Source organism: Mytilus galloprovincialis, chromosome 7, assembly GCF_965363235.1.
Source record: "Mytilus galloprovincialis chromosome 7, xbMytGall1.hap1.1, whole genome shotgun sequence".
Taxonomy (NCBI): Eukaryota; Metazoa; Mollusca; class Bivalvia; order Mytilida; family Mytilidae; genus Mytilus; species Mytilus galloprovincialis.
The window spans coordinates 15,606,907-15,618,278 of record NC_134844.1 but is presented as its reverse complement, the minus strand read 5'-3'; the positions used below and the strand labels follow the sequence as shown (position 1 = coordinate 15,618,278).

The 11,372-nt window shown below is 31.8% G+C and overlaps 1 protein-coding gene across 1 annotated transcript; it reads right to left on the bottom strand.

The window, feature by feature from the left end:
• Positions 1-2,106: 2,106 nt before the first annotated feature.
• LOC143084141 (uncharacterized) lies at positions 2,107-8,774 on the bottom strand. The gene is made up of 5 exons (XM_076260548.1): positions 7,711-8,774; positions 4,563-4,877; positions 3,386-3,691; positions 2,982-3,038; positions 2,107-2,423 (listed from the first exon to the last, which is right to left on the bottom strand). Exons 1-5 carry the CDS (start codon positions 8,708-8,710, stop codon positions 2,107-2,109), a joined length of 1,995 nt encoding a protein of 664 aa, XP_076116663.1. The 5' UTR covers positions 8,711-8,774.
• Between the last annotated feature and the right edge of the window lie 2,598 nt (positions 8,775-11,372).

The following is an 11,372-nucleotide window of genomic DNA, read 5'->3' as shown; positions in this document are numbered from 1 at the left end:
ATAAATATTATGGTAGCCAGACGCGTCCACTTTGTTTTCTATTGAGTTTACGCCTTTGTTATCACATTGTTTTCTTGTTTGGTTTTCTGCATGCTGTTTGTTTTCGTAAGATGTCCATTACATTTTTAAACATATACATTTAAATTAAAGACTCATATAGTGGTGAAATTAAACCAAAACAAAGTAGTATACTGTTACGAAAGTTCGGGTATCTTCCGCCATCTTAGATTATAGAGCAAAAAAGTAACAAAAGTATTAATGAACATTTAAAACGGATAACCTGTATTTGATAGCAAAATCAAAAGCTCAAACATATCAAACAAATGAAAAACAACTGTCATATTCCTGAATTGGTACATACATTTCCTTATGTAAAAAATGATGGATAAAACCTGGTTTTATTACGAGCTTAATTTATGACATGTATGGTAGTTGTATACAATTTCATTATATTGACAACAATGTTACAATGATGGGATGTATATATAAGTATCGAACCACGTTCAAGGGGGTATTAGTAAAAATAGACTAAACATTTTACAAAACAAATTATATGTAAATGTAAAAGCTGAAACTGAATATTTTCCAACAAGGTCATAGTATCTTTTGATGAACCCTTTGCAATAGCAGAAAAATATCGGTTAAGGTCATTAATCAAATGTTCAAACTTTCAGAGAAAATGTCATTCATTTGTTAGACTTTTCAATTAAATGAAGATAATGATGTGTTTTATAATATTTTTGTGATTGTATGTTACAAATACAGCCATTGAGTCCCTTTATACTACTTTTGTGACTGTATGTTATAAATACAGCCATTGAGTCCCGTTATACTATTTTTGTAACTGTATGTTATAAATACAGCCATTGAGTCCCGTTATACTATTTTTGTGACTGTATGTTACAAATACAGCCATTGAGTCCCGTTATACTATTTTTGTGACTGTATGTTACAAATACAGCCATTGAGTCCCGTTATACTATTTTTTCTTTTTATATTGTGAAAGTCTAGTACAAGAGCTATTCTTAGTAGGTGCATCGGACTACTAACACAAATGATCCTGGTTTGATTCCCGTTCCAGGATGAAAATTTCAGGGACTGAATTTTCGGCTCTCCTTTGACACCATTTGCGAGTATGGTCTTAATTCGTCGGAAGGGGACGATAAATGGCTGACCCGTGTTCAGAGAGAGTCATATAGCTTTCACGTAACAGAAACCCTTGTAGATTTCGAAAGAGCAGGCTTATGCCGCTACAAGACAGCACTCGCACCCGCAAAGATGAAAGGGGTTAATATGAGTTGCAATAACTTGTTTCCCAATTCACTATAAATAAAATTTATGGTCCATTACACAAAAGTGTACATTCATTATTGTATACAAAGTATGACATTTTTGCAAAGCCTGTAGGTTAAAATATAATACCCGTGACCCACACTTTCCTTCTTTTTTTTTTCTTTTTTGTTTTAATTCAGAAAGCATTGAAGATAACTACAATTTAGCTAAGTATCAATAAAACCCATAGATCTTAATGCCCCCCCTTTTTTCCCAAAATCAACCTTTATCGAAGAGGGGTGAAAGATACCATAGGGACAGTTAAACTCATAGATCGAAAATAAACTGACATCACCATGTCTAAAAATAAAAAGACAAACAGACAAATAATGGTACAGAAGGCACAACATAGAAAACTAAAAAACACGAACATAGTTTTGGAACAAATATGTAATACTGATACAAATCTTTTTTTTTATTTCAGGTAAGAGAATTTCATACTTTTGGAGCACTGTAAACTAATCTCTATAATTATGTATTTTATTTGGAAAAAGCAGAATGAAAAAGGAAGTTTTGAATATTTGATGTGAAATGTTTTAAATGGATTGCCTTAATTTACGACTTGAAATTAAGAGAGATACGGTATACATGTACATTTTAAATGGCAATTAAACAACTTTCCATCAAAGACAACACATAACAACGATATATTTAAATACATAAACCACTGTACAGCATTAATGGGCAAAATCCACACATACAATAATTTATAAAATCCGAAACCATTTAAAAGGAAGAGCGATCTTGTGAGCGTTATCCCCTAGTTTCTCTAATTTAGTTATAAAATATAGTACCTTCATTCTCAACAATCCATTGTACAAGCTTTTCACCTCCTTTATAGTTGACATTTGCTTTTGCTTTCAACAAATCATTAACTATTTCTTCAAGGTCAAACTCAAGTGCAGTAGTCAATGGTGTGTCGTAATAGTTATCCATTATATTCACATCTCCTCCCATTTTCAGTATCAATTTAACGCTATCCTCACTTCGAAGCCATACCGCTATGATTAAAGGGTATATTTCTGACACAGTACACTTGTTGACATCAATTCCGGCCGCCAGGAAAGCTTTAAATACTTTCATCTTATCCACTACAAACAATACAGACATGTTATTTGCTTGATCATTTGATATATAGATTGCTATGGCTAGATTATTTGTTTTCATCTTATTTTCTAAATTTTCTAGATGCAGCCATAATTCACTGTCACTATTTTAATCAATCAATCAAAACTAATTATTATTTAACATAATTTTTTTGTTTCTACCGAAACTAAACTAACCTTCTGTTATGCGGGGAAAATACAATTGTTATGTTTGTATTTTTCCGACTGATTAGTCGTTTTGGGAATGTATAATTTCGCACCAACGTTCAGTCAAAATCGGGAATCTAAATACTAAACGCCACGTAGTGCTCTCTATGAACATTAATGAACCGTTGAAATACTCCCTAAAGGGTGCAAAGGTGGCCTGCTAGAAGAAAAACTCAGTAACCTTTGTTGATGATTTTTTCCACGAAAACAACGATTAACACGAAAATTAACTCAATCTCTCTGATTTTCAAGTACATTTTATTTGAATAATCTAATTTTCAAGACATTCCAACGTTTAAAAAAAAATTATTAACTGATGACAACTATTATACATACAATTTATGTCTGAGTCTTTGTGTTTGTAGATTTCTGTCTTTGATTCCAGAAATAAATCTGTAAATAACATGGAAGATAACCTTTTGAATTGTCTACAACGTTTATAATACTTATATTAATCTTTTTCAAATTGTCTTCAAATATATATCATACACATTTCTACCTAAATTAAAACGTTCTAACGATGTCCGAGTAACGTACGTTGTATCCTTCATAAGAGTAGGTTTAGGAAAATAAAACATATCTTTATTATGTATTTGAATGTATTACTTATAACAACATATATAGATATAGGAAAGTATGGTATGAGTGCCAATGAGACAACTCTTCATCCAGGTCACAATTGATAAAAGTAAATGTAGGTTTTCACATTTCTGTATGCAACGCTAAGCTTATCATCTTACCACCATAAATGTCGAAAGCAGTCAGTCCTTTAGCATTCCTATAGGAAACATCAGCCCCTCCTTCTATTAGAGCACAACAGACTTGGTACCGTTTTTGTTTGACGACTTTCATCAGTATTGAATCATTCTTGTCTTTTACTAGATTTAAATCTGCACCCTTTTCAATCATTAACATCAGCACGGAACTGTCAAAATCTGCGTCAACTATAAGATCGATTAAATGGTTACCACATGGATGCTGGCTGTTAAGAAGCAAGCCTTTTTTAATCATCGCTTCCATGGTAGCATTTTTATTGGCAGACAATCCTACAAAAACATTGATGAACAAATTTAATACAGTAAAGTTTTAAAAGTTATTTTTGTATTTTCTCGTACGAATTCAATGGCAGATAGTGGCCACTCAGAAAGCGTAATTGAAAATGTCTATAAGATATTTTCCAATGTCAAAGTAAATTTTCAAAGGCAAGACAAATTTTATATATCTTGTTAATTTTACATGTTTGTGTATATGCTACTGTAGTCTTTTTGTTTTTGTTTTTGGTTCATGTTGATCTGATGAGTTTGAACGTGTAAAACTTACTTTTACATATATATAAGATGACGCATGTGGTATGAGTGCCTATGAGACAACTCTCAATCCAAGTCACAATGATGTTTTTTGATGTTGTTGACTAACGCTGTATTTTTCTTGATGAAGTCAGAAAATGGAAAAGTAAGTGTGTTACGTGTTACTCCTGTCCTTCATAAAATGACAAGATTAGATAAATTATCGTACGACTAAAACGTCTTATTACGTCTCACCCGACGTCCGCTTTAAAAGAGATACGCAAAACAACTGTTTTAAATGTTCAGACAGATTAGTAACGCATAAAGGCTTGTTAATATCATTTCTTTTTATCAATGATCTTTGCACGTCTATGCAATTGGACAAGAGAGCTTGACAAAACCAAACTATTATATACTTTTAAATCTGTATCATAAAATTTCACGTGTCATCTGCCTTAAATGTCTGCGCAAAAACTGACTGTGTGAACTTTAAGGTAAAATATTAAATTATAAAAAGAAAATAACTACACATAATATTTTAAGACGCATGACTCAATATTTTTGTTTTTGCATTTCATAAAATAATGACCAGTGCATATCTACAAATAAATAGAAAAGAAAATATACGGACCCGAAACACAACATGCATTAGCAGGATTGGTCTCGTTCTCTCCAATATGATTCACATTGGCACCAGCTTCAATTAATTTGTCTGCAATTTCAAACAAATTGAGTGTAATCGCTAAAATCAAAGGCGAATCTTCTCCCTCTTGAGCCAGGTTAGGATTTGCACCATCCGAAAGTAACTTTGAAACCTCGTTTTGAATTTTGAGTTTTTGAGAACACGGAAACTTTGTTCTTAAAAGTTTGTCTAAAGTTGATACACCATGCCTTGATTCAATTTCATCCACGGAAATACCAGCCTGTATGAATAAATATAGTTGATCTGAAATGAGAAAAAAAAAAATTTGTTTTATCATCGTTCACCCATCTTCGAATTCGATTTTAGACGAGTAATGATCGTTTCGTTTCTTTTTAATTTAATTATCTTACTAAACATTAAGCTACATGGATATTTTTGTATAAATTTGAGCTTACATATAGATGCTGTCATATATTTTGTAACCGTAATTTGCACTTTAGATAAATTTTAGCTCAATTTAGTTTCTGTTTCATTACCAGAATTGTAAACAGAAGTTTCCAGTTGTTTCTAACATCAAATATCTAAACTTCTAGATCCAGATATCTTTTATCTTTAAATTTTATGAGAAGCAAATTAATAACGTTTTATAATAGTATTTTTTTTCTAAAGAATGTATTTATATAAATGACAACTTATTCTTTACACTCACGGAAGTGTCCAAAATGTAATGTTAAATCCTCCATAATGATTTTCCGTTTTGAGCAAGTTGGGAAATAAAATAATTTGAAAATGATTTCTGGATGTTCATTTCTTCATTACTGGCTGTTTTAAATCTTATGCTTACTTCTTCCCATTTATGTATAACCCTCCAGCTTGTGAGCACAAACCTGCGTTATTACGTCCAAATGCAGAGAAATCACATGAAACACAATTTACTTCTTTTATCTATGTATGTGTCTTAGGTGTAATAGGAAATGAATTTCATTATCTGCTAGTATGTTGTAACCCTAATATTGAAAAAATTAGAAAAATACATATACCAAGATACTATTTTTTTAACCCAACTGAGGACAAGCTATTTGGTTTGCTATACTATTGTAATATAAAAGTGCTCAATAATGTTGCATTATTTTTGCAAAAAATCATGAAGTATTTTATGAAGTATTTTTGATAAAAGAAACTGTTTAGTACTTACCTAATTCAAGTTGTGTGTTATAATCCAATTAATCATATGATATATATATATATATATATATATATATATATATGCCATGATATGTGTATTTGTTTGGATCGTTTAAATCACGTGTTAAACAACCGTATGTTACGGTGTGTTTGATGACTTATATTAAATTGACCTGTATATATGTTTATTTCAGTTTTGTTCTGTTATTATACCACTTCTGTCAAGCTGTATATTATGTATATCTGCCTCTTGTAACAGTGTAAACTGTCAGAGTGTACAATAAAATCTTGAAATCTTGAAATCTTTAATATACGAAACTTGGTGCGTGATCATGATACAGTAACATTCTAAATTATAGTATCTTATCAACGAGTTTAGACATACAGATATTCTAGTGCAGTCGGAAACCAGGTTGAAATAGAACAAAAGAATCGAAGCTCTTTGTTAGAGAAGGCGATAAATGATTACTGTATTGTTTACTATAGTGACCAACTTTTTAAAAGTTAATAGAAACAAACAAAATTGCAGTTTTCTTCTCAATTACGAGGTGTTTTATTTTAAAAACACCATTTTCATAAGTTTTCAATTTATCTAGTACATAGTTAAGCAGAACAATTAGATATCAAGTCGACGACATGGGTATCTTTCAAGTTGGATGAAGAAAATGCATAACCCCCGATTTTTATGAAAAAATTACCACGGACGGAAAACATATCAATCTATTAGTTCAGTAATTTTCGTGTCTGCCCTTCCATTATGTGACTGAAGAAAAAATTCCAAAAATGGGTAACAAAAAGAAAAAATCGAATGCACCTTTTTATGTTAGGGCGTGTTTGAGTTGAGTATTTTGTCTTGATATCGTACAAAGTAAGAATATTTCATACATCGTCTCGCTTCAGATTCTATCATTTTTATATATTAAAGCTACAGGTTGACTTTATAACACAAAAGAATCACAGTACTAAAAGATGAAATATATGGGTCAAGTGAAATACCTATCTAATGAGTCACAAAAACAGAGAAGGTGTGTTCGAATAGCTATTTTTTTTATTGAAAGTACTTGACGACAGCCTTTCAAGTTGGATGATGAAAATGCATATCTTCGAAAAATTCTATTTTTTTGTGTGTGATTATTAGGGTTTATAGTCTTCATACACTAAAAAAAAATCTAGTCTGCCCTTCCACGAAATATTTAATTAGAATTTTTTTAAATGTTTATGAATTTTCGAAAATTCCACCTGACAACCGATCAGACAATAGTTTTAAGTTGAATCAATGCAGACAAGATTATTAACTGATGCTCATTAGCTAGTTGATATATTTGTCTTTTAAAATACAACTAACATATAAGGATCGTAATGGTGCAATGTGGATATTTTTTCGGTTTCCAAGAGCAATATTGGTAGCGCGTCCTCCCTACAATGGCTTCCATTTCTACGATTGTGATAATGAACTGGCGTAATGGGGAGATAATTTTGACGAAGTAAACTCCTGACTGTAGTGTATGAAAACAAAAGCCTTGTCGACTGGAAGAAAGAAAATGCCCTCTTTTATTTGAATACACCGTCAGATGTAATTTCGGCGTTACACAAACGATAACTATACCGATTTTAGACGCAATATTGTTCATTATGTTATAGCCTCCACTAAAGTACTTCTACATTTTAATTAACATTTTAGATTAGATTTGCACTTTTTCCAACAATGTGTTATAAACTTATACATGACTTTTTTAACAGCTTAATGCTAATAAACAACAAACATGATAACCTACAAAAATCCAAAGCATAGTTTGTTCAGTAAAAATCTGTACAATGTAACAAAAATTGGGAGTGTCCACCTTAATCACTGCGCGACTCCATCTGAAGACCGTACGAATAGAAATAGACAAGCTAGATGTAATTATTTAATTCGGCAAACTGGACCTAAGATACTATATATTTTACTTACTGTAAGATTTGCAGCACTGTATTGCAGTTTTACCATCTCTTCCTTGTCTTGCGCCAGCCTTTATCAAAGCCAATAGGTCATTTCTGTTGGCGTAGTTCTCAAATGCAATTATCAAAACTGAACTGCCGTCGTTCTTAGTGTCTGGGTTTGCTCCACGATTCAGAAATTCGGGTATTAAAGATGGACAGTTCATTGCAGCCAAGCAGAAACAATCTATCCAACCAATTTTTGTTACTCGACCTTTAAATGAAATATCAGCCCCCTTTTCCAGTAATAGTTTTGCATTTTCTTTAAGCTTGTGTTTAAGAGCAAAAAATAGAGGCTGGTGACCATACGGGGGATCTCCCCAGTGTTCATTCACATTGGCTCCATATTCAAGCAGCAGTTTTAACATTTTTGTGTGAGTTTCTCTCTCGGCTGTATAATGAATCGGTCGAAGATGTCGTCCATGAAATCCAAGATTCACGTCTGCTCCACATTGACACAATAGTTTTGCTGCTTCATATAGGTTCTGCTTGACAAGTGTAAAAAGAGCTGTACTTTTATTTGGTAAAGCCTCGTCTATATCTAAATTTCCCTTATTTTTTAAACAATAAACAATATTGCTATTACTAGATATAGCCGCATAGTAAAACGAGTTTTTGTAAACTTTTTTGTCAAAGTCCATTGTAAATGCTGATTTGAATGAACTGTCACTAACGGTTTGCATTAAATAATCAACAATTTTCTCATTACCTTTTTCACATGCAAAATGTAAGGTGTTCTTACCAGAACCTGCTGTCTCCTTTACATTGGCACCTAAACATACTAACCTTTTTAACAAATCAACAGATCCAAATTCTGCAGCATAATGAACCAAGCTTTTATTATCATAATATCCTTTGAAATCTAAAACCACCCTCTTCTTTGTTGGATCGTCACATAATGATAAAAGAGTTTCAATGCTTTTAGAATTTACTGCTTTGTGTAACTCTCTTTCAAATGAATCGACGTCGTCCATTTTGAAAACAATCTCAATTTAACTTTTGCTGGTTTTTCGACTGCTATAACATATTCGGCTCAGGTTTATAGAGAGATTTTATCCGTTCGAATTGTTCACGATTACTGGATAACAAAAGAAAGTGTGTACCTTTTAAAATATTTAATGAATTGTATAAATACTGCATTATAAGACAATTCGTACCCTGGTTTAAACAATAATGTCCCGGTATATTGATTTAAGGTCAGAATATTCAATCCGGAACTATTTTACAAAGCGATTTGTAACTTAGTATGTCACACTGTCACGTGTGTAAGTTATTATATTAAATACTTAATTATTGTATACCAAATTTCCATTGACAAATATACCATACATGTGTTAGTAATAGATAGTTATGTATTTAGGTTAGAGGGAGGAAGAAATATTCTGACTTGTCTTATAAAGCAACACCTTGACGTACATCATGAATAAACTAAGGTGCATTTGCCAAAACTTTTCGTAATTATGGGTCTTCAATTCTCGTCAACTTCGATCTTTATTTGACCTTTTTATTTTTTTTATGTTCGAGCTTCCACACCAAACAGCAAGTTATAAAGGGCAACAAATTGGTAGACTAAGTGTAAAACCATTCAAACGGTACAACCAACGGTTTCTTCTTTTTTAGTTTCAGAAAACCATCAACATACTGATGTTTACTTTCCGGTTTAATCTATATATAAAAAAAACCCGAAAAACGCGAAAACTTATGAACCACATCAACAAACAACAACTACTGAACATTATATTCCTGACTTAGGACAGATCGACATATCTATGCAGGAGTAATGTGAATGATGATGTTTATCGACCAGGAAATGATAACTTTACCGGAGCACCCGCTCACCCTTGTTCTTCATAAGATGGCTTATTTTGTTTCGTTTTTTTTGTGTGTTTGTTTTCCTCTATATAATTTATTATATTTTTTAACCGTTAACTTTATATAAGTTATGTTGACGCATTTTGGCCCAGTATTGCCTGCCTTCATTTGGTAAATGACTTTTGTATCCCCCAATAGAAAATAGAAAACAATCGCTGAATATTTATATAAATAATTTTGTTCTGTTTGCAATAACATACTTACTGGACATGTTAATATATTTTTAAGGCCTACTTATCATTTAGATATAACCAAAACATTTGTAAGTGCTGAAACTATTGAATATTTGAACATAATATGTCTTGATTGATTGTTTGTTTTCAATGGCACAAAGAAATAATACATATCGACGCTTTAGAGTGAAAACCGGATTATACTTATGAATTGTTTATATTTATTGAAACGAATCAATACACATTGAAGTTTAACTGTTTCAAAAATGAAATGTCACTAATTAACATACAAAAAAGTTAAATGGTGTTGAATGTTGAAAGAATAAAAAAAAAACATAAACTTACAGTAAAGGATGTATAAGTACCCGGCCACGTCCATTTGTATTTTTGTCCTTCTGATGAGTTAAGCCTTTTTCAACTGATTTTTATAGTTCGTTCTTTTGTTGTACTGTTATACCACTGTCCAAGGTTAGGGGAGGGTTGGGATCCCGCTAACATGTTTTAACCCCGCCACATTATTTATGTATGTGTCTGTCCCAAGTCAGGAGCCTGTAATTCAGTGGTTGTCGTTTGTGTATGTGTTACATATTTGTTTTTCGTTCATTTTTTTACATAAATAAGGCCGTTAGTTTTCTCGTTTGAATTGTTTTACATTGTCTTATCGGGGCCTTTTACATCTGACTATGCGGTATGGGCTTTGCTCATTGTTGAAGGCCGTACAGTGACCTATAGTTGTTAATGTCTGTTTCATTTTGGTCTTTTGTGGATAGTTGTCTCATTGGCATTCATACCACATGTTCTTTTTTTTTTTTTTTATAGTAAATGTAATGTAAAGTTTTTTTACACTTTTTTCATCTAAAAAGAAATTAGGGCGTTATGTTGCTCTAAAATATTATTAAATTTGACGAGACATTCGCTTGAGAAATTATATGAACTATATATAAACAAAAGAATCAACAGAGTCACATTCAAGCGGGGAACATCCGATGCGAGCGTCATTGCTATCTCGGGAATTATATTATAATTTACCATAAAACACGTCAATTTTGTTAATACATGTAGTCACGCCACATTTTTCTCAAATCAAGTTTATTAAAAACTTTTTCCCCGTGCTTAATAAATATTTTTAAAATATTCGAAATTTTGTCGTATATATCAAGTACGAGTAGTCTCTGCGTATATGAAACGTTTAAATTGACTGTACTTTGATTAATCAAAATATTTGAAGCCAAAACAAAAGTAATTTTTTAAGAACATTCCTTTTTTGATGTATGATAGTAACAAAACTGTCAAAATCTATGTCAGCTAAGCTTAGTGGATACAACCAGTGTGTTCCAATACCTGAGACATACTCCAGTGATTGAAGGAAACAGAATATTTCAATGTTTTAATTAATAATCCTGCGTTTCACATTAGATAAATGTATAGTGGAATTACAAGTAGAATGATTGTTAGACTGTTTTTTGTTTAATGCATTTCTAATAACAAGTTCAAACATGTTCAGGATTAGAACAAAGCAGGTCCTGATTGAGGGGGTTGACCGAAATGAATCTTGGGAAATTTGAAATGCCATTAGAAAATGAGTGCATAG